We start from the raw sequence: 17,754 nt of genomic DNA, 5'->3' as shown, positions 1-17,754 counted from the left end.
TCGTGTGGGAAAAAATAATACCGTATATATAGAGTCTTTTAGCAACTTATCCCAATTATCATCGTCATCATCACTGAAAATATCGGAGTCAGGTCGATTCGAGATGGAATATCCATGTGGCCTAAATTATTTTATCTGAAACTCATGAACATGGTCAACAATGTTGTGATTTAACGAAAAACATGCTGTCATTGACCTGTACATTTCGTTCTGAACCTGTCTAAACACTTTACGTGTGTAGAATAGAGAAGCGTTTCCCTCTATTGGAAATGGTGTTCTCATTTTAGGGAATTTGTCTTTTTTTTGAAGTCCAAAGAGGATTGAGTATAACGTTGCTTCTCCATGGCAAATTCAAACAAATTCATAAAGTTTACTAAAGTTGATCCATAATGAGTGTTTTGATGAAAGACTGAGTTTTGACTCTCAGAACGAGATGTTGTTCTCATGAGACCTGACATAGGGACTCTTTTGAAAAATGCAGGAATCCATGAATGTCTCAAGTTGTACATTCTACTTAACCAAGTATTATCGTTAAGATCATATTCATCCAATAGTGCTTGCCATCCCTGTTCGAAATCTTTCTCTTCAAGCTTAGTATTCCATATCAAGGAGTTGAACAGTAACTTAAATTCCTCGTCGTTGACAATATCCAACGATACCTTACAATAAGAAAATGTGGAAGGTGTTAAAAATCAAAATCATTGAATCAATCCAAAATGTATAAAAGGAAACGATAATAATGTTATAGAACATTAGTCAGTGTAGACTATATGTTAGAGATACAAAAGTACTATCATTGATTATTTTCAGAATGTAAAATTAAAATAACAGTGATTCAAAATGAATAAAATGTTGACCGAGAGATTATTAAATAAAAGCTTGTAACCTTCAATGGTAATTTGGAAGTGATGTGCCACATACACAACCTATGAATTGATTCTGGAAAACATTGGCTATAGCGTTTTTCATCGCGGGTCTTCATTAGATAACACCAATATTGGTTGTTTACCAAAGGCTTTAAGAAAAGATTTCAACAACCATGTGTATGAGTCGATATCCTCTTTGCTATGCAATCCAGCACCAAAAGTAACACACTTTTTGTGATTGTCGATTCCAGTGAAAGGAACAAATACCATGTCATACCTAAAAAGTGGTAAAATTTACATTGAAAATTTTAAAAGACTTAAAATTAAAACAAAAAACATAAACATAAAAAATACATAACCTGTTTGTTCGGAATGTGGCATCAAAGGAGACAACATCACCAAATTCTTTATAATTTATCTTTGAGGTCTCGTCAGCCCAAAACATAGCGTTGAGTTGCTTATTTTCTACTCTGAAATCGAATGAAAAATTAGGAACATTTTTTGTTCTGTTTGTCATCTTATCGACTAACATTTGAGCATCAGTTCCACCTATAAAGCAATTAAGATCCCTCATCAAAATTTTAAAATCATCAACAGTGCCTCCAATAATATTGTATCCACCATTAATAGCAGTAAATAGCCTGTGAGCTTGGGTGGCACAAACGTTCTGATTAGAAAGACTAATAATGAACGATTTTTGTCATGAATTAAGCTGTCTGTGGTGTCGGGAAAACAATATGTCGTCTTGAGACATAAGCTCATGATTATGTTCCTCTACAAACTCATATAGCAACCATGTAGAGCTTCCTTTTATCATCCTAAATCTGATACAAGCATTGCATCCAGTCCTTCGACTATCAGTCTTTCTTTTTATCTTACTTCTGTTTGGGTTCAATGTATCAACATGACCTGTATTAGGAAGACCTTGTCTGTTACACACGAGGTATCTCAATCTAATAATACCATGCCCATTTTTCCCATTTGTCGTTTTTCTAACATCAAAACTTGCTGCAAGAGCATACTTGTAATACATATCTGTTATATCTTCATAGGACCTGTAATGACCTTTAAGTTTTGGCTTAACTTCATCAGGGGCCTTTGGAATCCAATACTGTTTTCCATTAATAATCACATGCTGATGATTATCATTAGATTGATTATCATCAAATACACCCAATGTCTTGTCTTCAATTGAAATATCACCTAAAACGTTTGCATCTAGATCAATATAATCATAAATATAACAATCTTCTACTAAAAATAAACAATGATGAATTAACATAAAATATACTATCGAAATTTAGTAAATGGAAGTTAACATTTACGAAAAACTGTAATAAATTAAACCTGGATTCTTATCATGATATACGGAAATTTGTAAGAAATTAAACTTGGATTTTTATCAATTCCATGATGTTGGTCATCGAACAGACTATCACCAAAAGTATGATCTATTCCATCCTGCATTGAATATAAATCATCGTTGTAATCGCCGTCTTCTGTATGAAAATCCATTTGGATCAATAGAATAATAAAATATTTTTCAAAACGATGAATGATATGACTGATATAACAAAATGATTAGTAGGTGAGTTTCATTTGTGGATTATGGAAAGATCAATCAACGTATTTTTAGGCTATTTGTTTTAATTACTTGATTGACTTTTGTGTAAAATTACATGCTTACCCTTAAAAATAAATTTACTTATTTTTTTAAATGATAAATATTGATTGGCTGTAAATCGTCCTCACGTATTCACACTAATCTATGTTTTTAAATGAACCTACTTATATATATATATATATATATATATATATATATATATATATATATATATATATATATATATATATATATATGGAAATCATCAAATGAGAACATCAAAAAGGTTGAGAACGCGGGAACAGTTCTGAACCAATCATTTTACAAAGGTATATTATTAATTGCATATTTAATTTAAATTATAGCAAATCTTAATCTCCTAAATTTTAGCAATATTAATTACAATTACTTAAAATAATAGATTAGCCTATTTTTATTTTATTTTTTATTAATATATGACAAAAATATTTTTTATTAATTTTTGTTAACAAAGTCATTTTTTATAATTTATCATTCATCAGATATTATATGAATAAAGATTGAAAAAACATTTTTTTTTCATTTGTATTCATAAATAAATGAAAACATACATTAAATTAATTTTTTGAATAATTTTATTTGATCTGATTATGTTAATTGTGAAAGATTATATACAACAATAAAAGATGGAATGAGTAAAGCACCATAAAAAATAAATAACTAAGAATAAAAACTCAATTTAGTCGTAATCATAAACGTATAAAGTACATTTACAAATATAGAAAACAAATACACCTGAAATCATTAATGAATAAAGGAAAATGCATGTAAAGATAAAAGAATATAGTTTAGTTGTAATCACAAATGACTAAAGAAGATAAAAAATCCAGTTTGCTGTAATTTTTCTTGTTGCTACCGGCACACACAAAAACAAAAAAGGGCACATGTGATCATTGTTATTCTTGGGGTCACACCTGCATAATCAAGTTCAAAGATAATTAAAAAAAATAGATAATAAAGTTGTGTATACATCTTCACTGATTCACAAATGAATGTATGTTTGTCTTTTGATGGTAGGGAAAGGAAAACGTAGCCCCTATATCTTTCATTTTTGTTGAAATCACATATATAAAAGTGCAATATTTTACTCCTAACGTTTTCAATTGACCGGTATTTCCCAACAAAATGATTATGAAATTTTTTTTTAGTTTTTAACATAAACCTTATAATGAATAGAGATTTATTCATGTATGATGATAACTAAAATCATGTATAATCATGTATTAACACTGATGAATAAATTGAATAGAGCTGAAAATCATAAATAATTAACAATGATGAAATAAAATCTATTAATTTTATCTCAATTTCATAATCATTAATGAATTTTAACATATTCATAATTGAATAGGATTGAAAAAAATATAAACTCTACTTTTTTAATATCTTGATCTGGATCCTTTTCATTTGAATCTTTAACACTAACAAGATTCAGAAGCTTGTAATGATTAAGGAGCATGGAGTTGAATCTAATGAGCTATTATGACCTCTTGGTTCAATCAAACTGGGACCATGAACTTTCCCTGAAATAAATGAGCGACATAATCATAAATTACAAAACAAAAATCACGATCAATTTATAAACCAATCACACTTATTCAAACATAGTCATTGAAGCATTTGGTCGAACAGGTGTTGTGCCAAGAATAGTGCACAAAATCCTCACCATAGGCACACCTCCTGATCGGTGAAATCAAAATTAGGTCACCCAAGATTCACACTTCTCGTTATTTAATTATTGATCAGGCCATACAATATCAATAAAATCACTTCAAATTTCCATAAAAAATACAACCAACAATCAAATGTTCACAATTCATTATCAGGTTCACCAAGATTTTCGCAAGTTTAATAACGTAACCAAGGCAAGATGCGGGAAGGAAAAAAGAGTTGAAAAAAAGAAATTTGAGTTACCTAGTGATGCATTATGAAGAATCGCAGATGCAGTAAAATATAGTCTTACAACATCTTCATATTTCACAAAAGATCCAACACTTCGATCACAAATCTGAAAAAAAAATCGAAATCTTAAATTAAAATATGGACCACTGATCATTCTTTCTATTGGTTATTGTCACCTCATCTTCGTCGACAACCAAGATCTCGCCCACCAACTACTCATCCAGAGAGACTCAGGCGTCTCCATCCTAACACCTTGGCGACTCTCAACATCACCTCAGCCTCGTACGAGCCTACTTGGATGGTCCTTCGTCGCAATCTTGCCACTGAGATCCTATAATCCTCCTACATGAAGTCCTATTCCTTGGCTCGCAAGTGGTCCCTTCAAACCCAAATAGGTGGCTTATAGTAGCAGCCGCAGAAAGAGGATGCAAGAATCAAAGGTGATTGATCATTTTGAACAAGCGATGCCATGGAAATTGATTCAACACCTCGGGCCTCTTGATTTTCTCCATTCATCGAGACCTTCACAGTAGCACATTTAAGAAAAATCGAGAACAATACTTTCTGATTAAAATCTGTTCGCAAGTATGGAATCTCAAGATGAAGGTTGTGATGATGGTTTTGGAAGTGTATGGTGGTGACGACTCAATTAGGGTTTAAAGGTTTGAAATTTGTATTTAGAGAGTGAGAGGAAGAAGGATACGTGAGAGAGAGAGAGAGAAAGAGAGAGAGAGAGAGAGAGAGAGAGGATAGAGAGATTCCGACAACTTGACAAAAATAGGTTAACATGTAATGACCATATTACCCTTTAGACTATTAAAAATTTACAATCTCATCCCTAGAGCTGCGTTTAAAAAAGAACCATACAATACTTTTATTTTTTGTTTATATATAATAGTTTGTTACTCGTTTTGGAGAGATGACAATAATAATATATATGTATTTTTTTGTTTATATATAATAGTTTCATTTTTGTTTATATACAATAGTTTTATTTTTTTTTGTTTAGTTTATGACGGAGCTACTTCTAAATTAAGCATATTGATGAAAACATTATGCTTATAATTTTATTTTCTTACATGTTGATTTGGTTCCACTGGTAAAGGCCATCAAATATAGAGGACACACCAAGTAATATGTTGTTTTTCACCTCACCATCATCTCCTTCCACATCAATGTTGACTTATTGATATACTTACAACATGAGGTCATGATCGTGGTGGATAGAAAGAAGAGAGACGAACAAAGAGGAACATAAATAAACAAATTGATTGGATGTGGTATACACACATGGTGCCACAATCGTGTCCCCAGTTAGCAATACGAGACGTTCATAGTAGTGTGCACGGTCGTTGCTATTCCTTCGGTACATAAAACCCTCATGCTATGTATACCCCATGGTCTAATAAATCATTACAATTATTATGAGAACAACATAAAAATAAAATTTATCATTCCATAGAAATTTTTTAACAACCATAAAATATATGTTGAGGGTATTTTTGTAAGTCGAACATAATACAAGGTTGTTCTAAAATTTATTAGAAAAAAAGGAGAAAAAGCTGTAATTTTCATTTTGTTTCTCTTCACTCTCTCTCTCTCCGCTCTATTTTTATTTCGAATTCTTTCTTGCTTTGTGTTTTTCCAAGTCTTCGGCTGTTAGAAGAACCAGACTCCACATACTCTCTCTCTCTCTCTCTCTCTCTCTTCTTTTTCTTCTTCTCTCTAGATCTATCACCTCTGGGAGATCGCCGAGCGTCTGTTTGTCCGGTAGGCCGGAATTCGTTTGCCGGCGATTCAATCAAATCAAGTATCTCATAGATCATATCTACATCTGATCTGCTGTCGTTTTGATCTCTTTCGCCATCACCATGGCGGCCGCTAACGCTCCAATTACTATGAAAGAGGCACTCACGGTATGTGAATCTCCCCGAAAACCTAGTTTTATTATATGCACATAGATGAATAGATCACACTTGTATTGTCCACAACCTAGCTCAATTTACATGATTTTATCGTTTTCGTTATATGTTTGAGTTATCTAGGGTTAATTGAAATCCGAAATTAAATTTTGGTGCTTCTCTACTCTCATATTGTATAGATTTGGTAAATTAGAGGATATATGTTTACTGTATTTCTTCGAAGCCTATTATTGTTGTATAAGAATAAATTTCCACTTTAATATTATAAGCGTAGCTCAATTTAGCGCTATTCTATCGTTTTAGCTACCTATAGAGTTTCGGTTAGTGTTAATTTGATTTGAAGTGATCAACTTTGCTAGCTTATCTACTCTCCTATTGCTTAGATTTGTTAGATAAGCAGATTTGTTTTTAATTGATTATTTTAGATCCGTGGGATATAACAATTTATAAGTTTCTTAATCATTGGCTATGCCTGCATTGTTCTAATGGGTTTGACTTATGTGTTGTTGCTGCAGTTGCCCAGCGTAGGAATCAATCCCCAGTTTATCACGTTTACCAATGTTACAATGGAGTCAGATAAGTTCATTTGTGTCCGAGAAACATCTCCTCAGAATAGTGTGGTGATTATCGATATGAGCATGCCTATGCAGCCACTGAGGAGACCAATTACTGCTGACTCAGCTCTTATGAATCCTGTTTCTAGGATACTGGCTTTAAAAGGTACTTCCTTGGTACCGTTGAAGTTGTGACAACTGGATTTGCAGTAGTTATAATGTATTATTGTTCGACTATTAGTCAAACTTAAGAATGTCTGAAACTAACTTTTAGGTTTTAGTTTGAGCAAGTATTGTTGACCAAAATCAGTTATAACTATGATCTTTGCTATCCTGAAATGAGGACGACTAAATAAATTTTTCATATTGGTTCAAAAACGAAGTGTTGCATTTACTTCTGGACAACTCAAAACAAAATATCCTGGAACTTTTTGTAGGATGGGCAGGGTACAATTTATTGTTTGATCCATATTGAACCTTTTGGCTGCATAGTGTACTAGGATTTACAATTTTGGTCCCACTATTCTTGCAAAGTTACTTGCGGACCTTAGATTTTTTGGTAATATTGATCTCCAATTCAATGTTCACTGCTCTCGAAATTCTCTTCATGCTTTTGATAGAAGTTTGCATCTATTAAGCTATTGATTTTTTTGCTCGGAGCATGAGGCCCTCATACTCACAACATACTGGATTAGTCTAAAAAGTACCAAAAAGTTTGCTGGATTTGAAAAAAGTAATGGTAGTAGAAGACTTGGAATACACCAGCTTTGCTTTGTCCTCCATTTACCATGTGATGTTTAAAATCATCAATACTTTACAACATAAACATAATGTACCAAGAACACATAAGACTAATATGAAGGTTCTCAGAGAGATAGCTAGGCCTGTTTCTACTTGTATACCTAATGGATGGTGTGATTTTCTTGAAGCTCAACTGCCGGGAACTACTCAGGACCACTTACAAATATTCAATATTGAGATGAAAGCCAAAATGAAGTCCCATCAGATGCCTGAGCAGGTAACATCAATAAAGCTTTAATTAATGATTTTCGGTCTTTTCATTTTGTTTGCTAATTTTGACGTTTTACATGATCTTATCATACTTTCTTCTCCAGGTCGTCTTTTGGAAGTGGATTACCCCCAAGATGTTGGGCATGGTCACCCAAACCTCAGTATATCATTGGTCAATTGAGGGTACATTGCCATCATTTTCCCTGAATTGACACTGCTTCATTTTTTCTCTCCATTTGGTGTATAATCTGAAGGTTATATTTTGTGAAGCTGATGCGTTCTTTTCTTTACAGGTGATTCTGAACCTACAAAGATGTTTGACAGAACAGCTAATCTATCAAACAATCAGATAATCAACTACAGATGTGATCCATCTGAGAAATGGTTGGTGTTGATTGGAATTGCCCCTGGCTCACCAGAGGTTTGTATTTGTTAGTATAGAGCATGTAGCACCACCTATGGTAAATTGCTGACCAGAATTTCCAGCTTTAATAATACCTAACCCTCCTACCATTATGATTTGAGCAGAGACCTCAGCTAGTAAAAGGAAACATGCAGCTTTTTTCTGTTGATCAGCAGCGCAGTCAAGCTCTTGAAGCACACGCAGCATCGTTTGCCTCTTTCAAGGTACAAATCTTTCCTCTTCTGTTAGTACCATAGTTAAAATGGGTTCCTCTCTTTTTTATTGCCTTCCATCTAAGTCGGTTGCATTAGTAACAAACTAACGATAACATATTTATATGCCTTCCAACAGGTTCCTGGCAATGAGAATCCTTCGATTCTTATTTCTTTTGCAACAAAAAGCTCTAATGCTGGACAAGTTACTTCAAAGCTTCATGTCATTGAGCTTGGTGCCCAACCAGGTTTATTCTCAACACATTATTTTCATTCATTTTTAGGTTTCTTAATTCTTCTTTATAAAAGCTAATGCTTCTTGTTTCTATACATGAAGGAAAACCCTCATTCACTAAGAAGCAAGCAGATCTTTTCTTTCCTCCCGACTTTCAAGATGATTTTCCAGTTGCCATGCAGGTAAACTGTCAGTCATTTTGTGTTTTGAAATAGGAAGTTGCATTGTTAACTAACATATCAATTGCTGACTTTGCAGATATCCCACAAATATAGTTTGATCTATGTAATTACCAAGCTGGGACTTCTATTTGTGTATGACCTTGAAACGGCTACTGCAGTATATAGGAATAGAATTAGCCCAGACCCAATTTTCCTTACCTCTGAAGCTTCATCAGTTGGAGGCTTCTATGCTGTCAATAGACGTGGCCAGGTCTTACTCGCCACTGTAAATGAGTCAACAATCGTGCCTTTTGTCAGTGGACAAGTAAGCATAAAACCTTCATCCGTCCATGATGCATGCATCATTTTCTTTGTTCTGATGAAACCAACATGTTTTTACAGTTGAACAACTTGGAGCTTGCTGTGAATCTTGCCAAAAGAGGAAATCTTCCTGGTGCAGAGAATTTGGTAAATCTTTTACTTTTTGTCTTTCAAATGACTCTTCTGTTTCTTTAACCAACTTTGGAAGTAGATTGAAAATATATGTTACCATAAGTTTTTTCATGTTTGTAGCACTGTCTGTAGTTTAGAGAAAGTAAAGTTATGATATTTTCCGCAGCTCATTTTGACTGATTGACTTTTTATCCCAGGTTGTTCAACGATTTCAAGAATTGTTTGCTCAGACCAAGTACAAAGAAGCTGCTGAACTTGCTGCAGAATCTCCTCAAGGCATTCTGCGTACACCAGATACAGTTGCAAAATTTCAGGTGTCTACTTCTCTTAAGTAATAGTATCATCTTACTTATTCTGGATGTTAACCTTTATGGAGTTCCATTTTGACCTTTTTTAACCACCATATGTGTCATATGCAGAGTGTACCTGTGCAAGCTGGACAAACACCACCACTGTTGCAGTATTTTGGGACCCTTCTAACTAAAGGGAAGCTAAATGCGTTTGAATCGTTGGAGCTTTCTCGTCTTGTTGTCAATCAGAACAAGAAGAATCTTCTGGAGAACTGGTTGGCTGAGGACAAGCTGGAATGCAGTGAGGAGCTTGGAGATCTTGTGAAGGTATAAAACATGAAATTTGATGCTTTTGGGTTGTTTGCATAAACCAACTGTTCTCGTTTTTTACTGCACATCTTCCACAATTAACACTTGTTTTCCTTGTTTACCTGTAGACTGTGGATAATGATCTTGCACTGAAAATTTACATCAAAGCAAGAGCGACGCCAAAAGTTGTTGCAGCTTTTGCTGAGCGGAGGGAGTTTGACAAAATTCTGATTTACTCCAAGCAGGTAGGTGTAACTTTTACTGCGGTAATTTTTGGTGTTCTGGTAGAAATTTATCTCAAGTGGGTGGGTTTATTACACTTCTTACTGTCATATGTTATCTTATAAGTATGCCTGATATTGTGCAGGTTGGGTATACACCTGATTATTTATTCCTTCTGCAAACAATTCTTCGATCAGATCCTCAGGTACTATAAATTATTCAGTGAATAATAAACTTACATGTTATTTCAGTGCTCAAATTGCCGTTCTTAATGTTTAAAAATTGGAATTGGTTTCATGCAATTATGATTAATTACTTTGTGTTGCTTTCTGTAGGGGGCTGTTAATTTTGCTTTGATGATGTCCCAAATGGAGGGAGGTTGTCCAGTTGATTACAACACAATAACAGATCTTTTCCTCCAGGTATTTTAACTAAAACTTATAACCTGTCTACATTCGCCAATTATGAAAAACAGTTTAAAATGCTAATTTTCTAAATTCAATCTGTTTAGAGGAACTTAATACGCGAGGCAACAGCTTTCCTCTTGGATGTCCTTAAGCCCAATCTGCCAGAACATGCTCACTTGCAAACTAAGGTAAATTCACTGAGTCTAATAAACTTCAGCCATCTAACTGTAGAAGTCATTCTCTAAAAATTCTAGTTTCTATAGGTTCTTGAAATCAATCTCGTGACATTTCCTAATGTTGCTGATGCGATATTAGCAAATGGTATGTTCAGTCACTATGATCGTCCTCGCATCGCTCAACTTTGTGAGAAAGCAGGTCTTTTTGTTCGAGCCCTTCAGGTTCGCTAATTTCCAGAAACTTCTCTGTTTCCCATGAATATACGTCATCTGCTTGATTCAAACTTTGTGCTTTCTGCAGCATTACAGTGAACTACCAGATATCAAACGTGTTATTGTCAATACTCATGCAATTGAGCCACAGGTTTGTCTATTGCTAGACTCATGTACTTCACATTGTGAGGTTATCTGGAGTAGAACTTGACTGTCTTTTATTTTCAGTCTCTTGTGGAATTTTTTGGGACACTATCAAAGGAGTGGGCGTTGGAGTGCATGAAGGATCTTTTACTTGTCAATCTTAGGGGAAACCTTCAGATAATTGTGCAGGTAAATAGTAACTCTAAAGGCTGTTTCTTTTTTATATAATGTGCAAAATCTATTGAACACTTAATCTGTACAGCTAGCTATACATGGCTGTTTCTGTTTGACTTAATCTGGACAGACTGACTTAATGTGTTAAGACAAAAACCTGGTATAATGTATTAAGATTTAAGACATCAACTCTATACCTATTTCCCCTTCTTTTTTCCTACTAACTCCTCTCACTTTAAGTTGATGAGTATTGTGATGTTTGTTTTTTGGAATTCAAGGGTTAAATGGTCATATGGTCTTATTATGGTGCTTTATTCAGTCTAAAAAAGAAACAGACCTTATAACACATGATCTAGACAGACATCATTACTCATTCAGCTACTTTGCCCATAACTTAAATGAAAAAAAAGAAAAGAAAAACCTCCCTAAATTCTATGTAAAAGGTCAAAGTCTGAAGTCAAATAAAGGTAGCAGAAATGGTTGACCAATTTACTGACAATTGTATGAACGGTAGGTTGCCAAAGAATACTGTGAACAGCTAGGTGTTGAAGCATGTATCAAACTCTTTGAGCAATTTAAATCATATGAAGGTCTATACTTCTTTTTGGGGTCGTATTTGAGCTCCAGGTAAGCTGGTTAAAAATGACACTTATATATGCAAAACTCTTACTTTACCCTAACTAATGTCAATGTGACAGCGAGGATCCTGATATCCACTTTAAGTACATCGAGGCTGCTGCAAAAACTGGGCAAATTAAGGAGGTCGAGCGTGTAACAAGAGAATCAAACTTTTATGATGCTGAGAAGGCCAAAAACTTTCTAATGGAAGCCAAGCTTCCAGATGCAAGGCCATTGATCAATGTGTGTGATCGCTTTGGCTTTGTCCCAGATCTCACCCACTATCTTTACACCAACAACATGCTCCGCTACATTGAAGGTTATGTTCAGAAGGTATAGAGAATCTTTTCTGTTCATCTATAAGTTTTTGCAAAAAGTTTGTGTGTCTGAGAGTGTTTATGATATATCTGTATAGGTCAACCCTGGGAATGCTCCTTTAGTTGTAGGGCAGCTTCTAGATGATGAGTGCCCTGAAGATTTCATCAAAGGCTTGATTCTATCTGTTCGTTCTTTGCTTCCAGTTGAGCCCCTTGTGGATGAATGTGAAAAGAGGTCTGCAATCTTCTCTTGTTCCTTATATCCACTTTCTTGTGTCTTCTATTCCGGTTTGAATCCTTATATTATTGTTTATTCGCGGGTTTCCAGGAACCGGCTACGGTTGCTTACTCAGTTTTTAGAGCATCTTGTGAGTGAAGGAAGCCAAGATGTTCATGTCCACAATGCTTTGGGTAAAATCATCATAGATAGCAATAACAATCCAGAGCACTTCCTCACCACCAACCCCTATTACGATTCACGTGTTGTGGGTAAGTACTGTGAGAAGCGTGACCCTACGCTTGCTGTTGTTGCATACCGCAGAGGCCAGTGTGATGAAGAACTCGTCAATGTCACAAACAAGAATTCTCTCTTCAAGTTGCAAGCCAGGTACTTAACTTGTTATCATTTGTTTCTTTAAACAAATAGATGTTTCTGAGGACTTGTTAACTAATAATATCTATTTTTGTTTTATAGATATGTTGTGGAGAGAATGGATGCGGATCTATGGGAGAAGGTTCTCAACCCTGAGAACGAATACAGACGCCAGCTCATCGATCAAGTTGTCTCTACAGCCTTACCTGAAAGCAAAAGCCCCGAGCAAGTGTCAGCAGCTGTGAAAGCTTTCATGACAGCCGATCTCCCCCACGAGCTAATCGAGCTACTCGAGAAAATCGTTCTTCAAAACTCTGCTTTCAGTGGAAACTTCAACCTTCAAAACCTTCTCATCTTAACAGCCATTAAAGCCGATCCATCACGCGTCATGGACTACATCAATCGTCTAGACAACTTTGATGGACCCGCAGTTGGAGAAGTCGCTGTAGAAGCACAGCTCTATGAAGAAGCATACGCGATATTCAAAAAATTCAACTTAAACGTGCAAGCAGTGAATGTTCTGTTAGAAAACATCCAAAGTATTCCACGTGCTGTTGAGTTTGCTTTCCGTGTTGAAGAAGACGCTGTATGGAGCCAGGTGGCGAAAGCCCAGCTGAGAGAAGGTCTAGTCAGCGAGGCGATCGAGTCGTTCATTCGTGCTGATGATGCCACCCAATTTTTAGATGTTATTCGTGCTTCTGAGGACACTGAATGCTACCATGATCTGGTGAAATATTTACTCATGGTTAGACAAAAGACGAAAGAGCCCAGGGTGGACAGTGAACTTATATATGCGTATGCGAAAATTGATAGATTGAGTGACATTGAAGAGTTCATCCTCATGCCTAATGTTGCTAACCTTCAAAACGTTGGTGATCGCTTGTTTGATGAAGCTTTATATGAAGCTGCCAAGATCATATATGCTTTCATTTCCAACTGGGCTAAGCTCGCTGTCACACTTGTAAGGCTTCAACAGTTTCAAGGTGCTGTTGATGCTGCTCGTAAAGCCAATAGTTCAAAGACATGGAAAGAAGTTTGCTTTGCTTGTGTTGATGCCGAGGAGTTCCGATTGGCTCAGATTTGCGGCCTCAATATTATTGTCCAGGTCACATTTTTTATCCTTCTCCTTCATCACACAATTTTAAAAACTATAAGTATATTCCTTTTTTCTAACCTATATACAATTTCAATAATACCCTTTTATTTATTCACTTTTTACAAAATTAACTCATACCTTTTATTTATATAATACTTTTATAGATTATATATTATATTATTAGACATTATAGCCAAAATAATCATTCATATCTAATTAATTTTGACTTTACTGTCATACTATTAAAACAAGGGATAATAACACAAATGATTGCTTTGTGATGTGATATTTTTAACAAATCAATCACCTTTTTTGTCCAATAGCACAAAATAACAACCAACTGCGCAACTGGGCAGCTGTAAATTTCACAAGTGCTCCCTACCACTAAAAAAGAAAAATCCTATTTAGCAAATTATAATTGCGAAATTGTTCATATAGTTGTGAGTTTGTTCATAAAAAGTGTTTTTATTTAATTTTTTTTAGCAGCCTTTTGTCAGTAAAAGGTAATTTCTCATTTTTTGGAATTCCGCAACTGACCTGTTGCGAAATTGGTGGTCGTTTTGTGATATTGGTTAAAAAGGTGGCTGTTTTGTTATATCACATTATAAAGTGGTCCCTTTTGTGATTATCCATATAACAAACATTTTATTAAATAAGAAATTATGTTTATTACACACATTTAAATTTTAAATAAGTATTATACATGCCTTTATAGAATTATTACACATACACTTAAACACATATTACACGTAAACTTAAAAAGATATTCGAGGTTTTGTATTGGAGTAGGTTTTCTATAGATGATCAAGTATTACCGCTAAATATCATTATACTACTAAATAAACAAAAAATACATAACATTCAAAGTTGAATGGAGCAAACTGTGAAAAAAAAATGGTGCAGTTATATAGGAAAACACCAAATTCATTGCTGCACTACTCACCAACACTAGTCTAAAATGATGCAAGACATGCTGGCATGATGTTGTGGGGTAGTATATATGGGCGTATGTTTTGTTTTGATATTAATGGAAGTTATTTTTTTTGGTGAATTTTTTAGGTGGATGATTTGGAAGAGGTGAGTGAATACTACCAAAACAGAGGATGCTTCAATGAGCTAATATCTCTAATGGAAAGTGGTCTAGGTTTGGAACGTGCTCACATGGGCATCTTCACTGAATTAGGTGTTCTTTACGCAAGATACCGTTACGAGAAACTCATGGAACATATCAAGCTCTTCTCAACACGTCTCAACATCCCAAAGCTAATCCGTGCTTGTGATGAACAACAACACTGGAAGGAACTCACATATTTGTATATTCAGTATGATGAGTTTGATAATGCTGCAACCACTGTCATGAATCATTCTCCAGATGCTTGGGACCATATGCAGTTCAAGGATATTGTAGTTAAAGTTGCAAATGTTGAGCTTTATTATAAGGCTGTTCACTTTTACCTACAAGAGCATCCGGATCTTATCAATGATGTTCTCAATGTCCTTGCACTTCGTGTTGACCATACTCGTGTCGTTGACATTATGCGCAAGGTTTGTATTCATAATCATATAATCATTATTATTTTTCAAATGGTCATAAATTGGTGTATTGTTTTTGACTTGTGCTTTTTACAGGCTGGACACCTTCATCTTGTGAAACCTTACATGGTTGCAGTTCAGAGCAATAATGTTTCGGCTGTTAACGAGGCATTGAATGAAATATATGTTGAGGAGGAAGACTATGATAGATTGCGTGAATCTATTGATTTGCATGATAACTTTGACCAGATCGGCCTTGCTCAAAAGGTTACTTCATTCAACTGCAATTTCTTCTTTTTTATCCGAAAAACTTCTCTTTGCAATTTTGGTCCACATTAACGTTTTTGGTCCTGTTCCAAGGAAAAAAAATGCTATTTTTGGTCCCTGAGAATAGCTGATTTTTGCAACTTTGGTCCGAAAAAGTTCTTTTGCTATTTCGGTCCTTGTTCCAAGTAAAATTGCTGTTTTTGGCCCCTGTGTATAGTTGATTTTTGCAATTTTGGTTGAAAAAAGTTGGTTTTGAGGTTCTTGTAACGTTTTTGGTCGGTGTTCCAAGGAAAAAAAATACTACTATTTTTGGACCCTGAGTATAGTTGGGTTTTGCAGTTTTGGTTCCAAAAGAATAGTTTTTTGAATTTTTGGTAACGATGTTGGTCCCAAAAATATAGTCACTGTCTTGGAACAGGGACGAAAACTTCAAGTTAGGACCAAAGTTGCAAGAGATAACTTTGTGGGACCAAATTTGCAAAATTCAGGGGCAAAAAGTGTAAATTACTGATTTTGATTTTTGGGCAGATTGAGAAACACGAGCTTCTTGAGATGAGGCGAGTTGCTGCATACATCTACAAGAAGGCAGGTAGATGGAAACAATCCATTGCATTGTCCAAGAAAGACAAAGTGTACAAAGATGCCATGGAGACTGCATCACAATCTGGGGATCGTGAGCTTGCAGAAGAGTTGCTCGTGTATTTCATTGAACAGGTACGTCTATGACTCTGTGTATTTTACTAAATATTGTTTCTTTTTAATTTATATTATATTTTAGTAAAGCAAGCAGTAATAGTACTTTATTTGTTGTGCAGGGAAAGAAAGAATGCTTTGCTTCTTGTCTGTTTGTTTGTTATGATCTAATCCGTGCAGATGTTGCACTTGAGCTGGCCTGGTTGAACAACATGATTGATTTTGCCTTCCCATATCTGCTTCAGGTAATAATTCTGTACACTTTATCTAAATGAGGTGACTGGTGAGAGATTTTATTTTTCTATTTATTTATTTATTTGTTTTTTTTGTGTTTTGTTGCATAGTTTATTCGTGAATATACCGGGAAAGTTGACGAGTTAATCAAGGACAAGATAGAGGCAGTGAAGGAAAATAAAGCCAAGGAGAATGAAGAGCAGGATGTCATCAAGCAGCAGGTATTTTCTTTAATATATTTTTTAAATGGATTTATTATATAATAAATTAAAGAAGAGATGGATTACTGACATGACATGGTTGCAGAACATGTATGCCCAGCTACTGCCACTTGCTCTACCTGCCCCGCCTGGTATGGGGGGTGGTGGATATGGTCAACCACCACCGCCAATGGGTGGAATGGGAATGGGAATGCCACCAATGCCTCCATTTGGAATGCCACAAATGGGATCCTATTGATTTGGTCAACACTGAAAGAAGAGTTCCAGTTAGTTGGTGGTAGAGGGAGTTTCTTTCTTGTGTTGTCGTTGGTTAAAAGAAGAATAATAAAGATAAAGATTGATTGGTGTGTGTGTTTGTGTTCGTGTGGATAAGTTTTTCTTGTAATATTCTTTGGATAGAGAAGAGCCATAGCCGAGGCAATTTTTTGCAGGTGGTAGGGCAGCAGCAGCAGCAAGCATTATGAGTATGAGTATGATTATGATTATGTATTGTCAATTGTCAATTGTGTACCAAAACAACAAAGGGGTTGAGGATTCCATTCCATTTCCATAGAAGGATGTATCATGTATATGCTACTACTACTTTGTCTTTTTGTATGCTTTCACTTTCTTTTCTGATTTCACCATGTATTTCTCCCCTCTGTCAAGACTTTCATATTATCTGTTTTCTTTTGGGATTCTATTCTTTTTTCTTTATTAAGACTTGAGAGTTGAGACTATAAAACTTAATACCACCTAATTTTTTTTTCTCTACTTAATTGCTTTAATTCTATGTTGAGACTTTAGTTTTTCTAAAAGTAGAGTTTTCTTGTCAACTTCAAAGTAGAGAATAATAGAGAATCTAACTTTATTCATAAAGCAAAAGAGTTGAGATGGGGTCGGATAGT

General features: G+C 34.9%; 2 protein-coding genes across 2 annotated transcripts; one reads left to right on the top strand and one right to left on the bottom strand.

Moving 5' to 3' along the window:
- Nucleotides 1-278: 278 nt before the first annotated feature.
- LOC111919773 (protein FAR1-RELATED SEQUENCE 5-like) lies at nt 279-2,381 on the bottom strand. The gene is made up of 5 exons (XM_023915366.1): nt 2,258-2,381; nt 1,661-2,120; nt 1,226-1,546; nt 993-1,143; nt 279-659 (listed from the first exon to the last, which is right to left on the bottom strand). Exons 1-5 carry the CDS (start codon nt 2,379-2,381, stop codon nt 279-281), a joined length of 1,437 nt encoding a protein of 478 aa, XP_023771134.1.
- Nucleotides 2,382-6,049: 3,668 nt separating this feature from the next.
- Nucleotides 6,050-17,549, top strand: LOC111919698 (clathrin heavy chain 1). Its single transcript, XM_023915276.3, has 30 exons — nt 6,050-6,326; nt 6,848-7,052; nt 7,816-7,904; nt 8,002-8,080; nt 8,191-8,318; nt 8,426-8,524; nt 8,652-8,760; nt 8,850-8,929; nt 9,006-9,233; nt 9,311-9,376; nt 9,559-9,675; nt 9,781-9,978; nt 10,089-10,205; nt 10,328-10,387; nt 10,518-10,604; nt 10,694-10,777; nt 10,853-10,987; nt 11,067-11,129; nt 11,207-11,311; nt 11,811-11,923; nt 11,995-12,247; nt 12,330-12,466; nt 12,560-12,838; nt 12,926-13,928; nt 14,979-15,464; nt 15,549-15,719; nt 16,248-16,433; nt 16,535-16,657; nt 16,757-16,867; nt 16,953-17,549. The coding sequence occupies exons 1-30, from the start codon at nt 6,282-6,284 to the stop codon at nt 17,103-17,105; spliced, it is 5,109 nt and encodes a 1,702-aa protein (XP_023771044.1). The 5' UTR covers nt 6,050-6,281; the 3' UTR covers nt 17,106-17,549.
- The last annotated feature ends 205 nt before the right edge of the window (nt 17,550-17,754 follow it).

The sequence above is a fragment of the Lactuca sativa genome, chromosome 8 (assembly GCF_002870075.4).
Source record: "Lactuca sativa cultivar Salinas chromosome 8, Lsat_Salinas_v11, whole genome shotgun sequence".
Lineage (NCBI taxonomy): Eukaryota > Viridiplantae > Streptophyta > Magnoliopsida > Asterales > Asteraceae > Lactuca > Lactuca sativa.
This window is presented reverse-complemented; position numbering and strand designations above follow the sequence as displayed.

Coding starts and splice junctions, on each gene's coding strand:
- LOC111919773 (XM_023915366.1), bottom strand. CDS start 2,381: ATGGATTTTCATACAGAAGACGGCGATTACAACGATGATTTATATTCA. Junction 1,547..1,660: donor ATAAAAGGAAGCTCTACATG/GTTGCTATATGA, acceptor GTTCATTATTAG/TCTTTCTAATCAGAACGTTT. Junction 1,144..1,225: donor GCCACATTCCGAACAAACAG/GTTATGTATTTT, acceptor ACCACTTTTTAG/GTATGACATGGTATTTGTTC.
- LOC111919698 (XM_023915276.3), top strand. CDS start 6,282: ATGGCGGCCGCTAACGCTCCAATTACTATGAAAGAGGCACTCACG. Junction 12,248..12,329: donor TTGAAGGTTATGTTCAGAAG/GTATAGAGAATC, acceptor ATATCTGTATAG/GTCAACCCTGGGAATGCTCC. Junction 16,658..16,756: donor CCTTCCCATATCTGCTTCAG/GTAATAATTCTG, acceptor TTTGTTGCATAG/TTTATTCGTGAATATACCGG.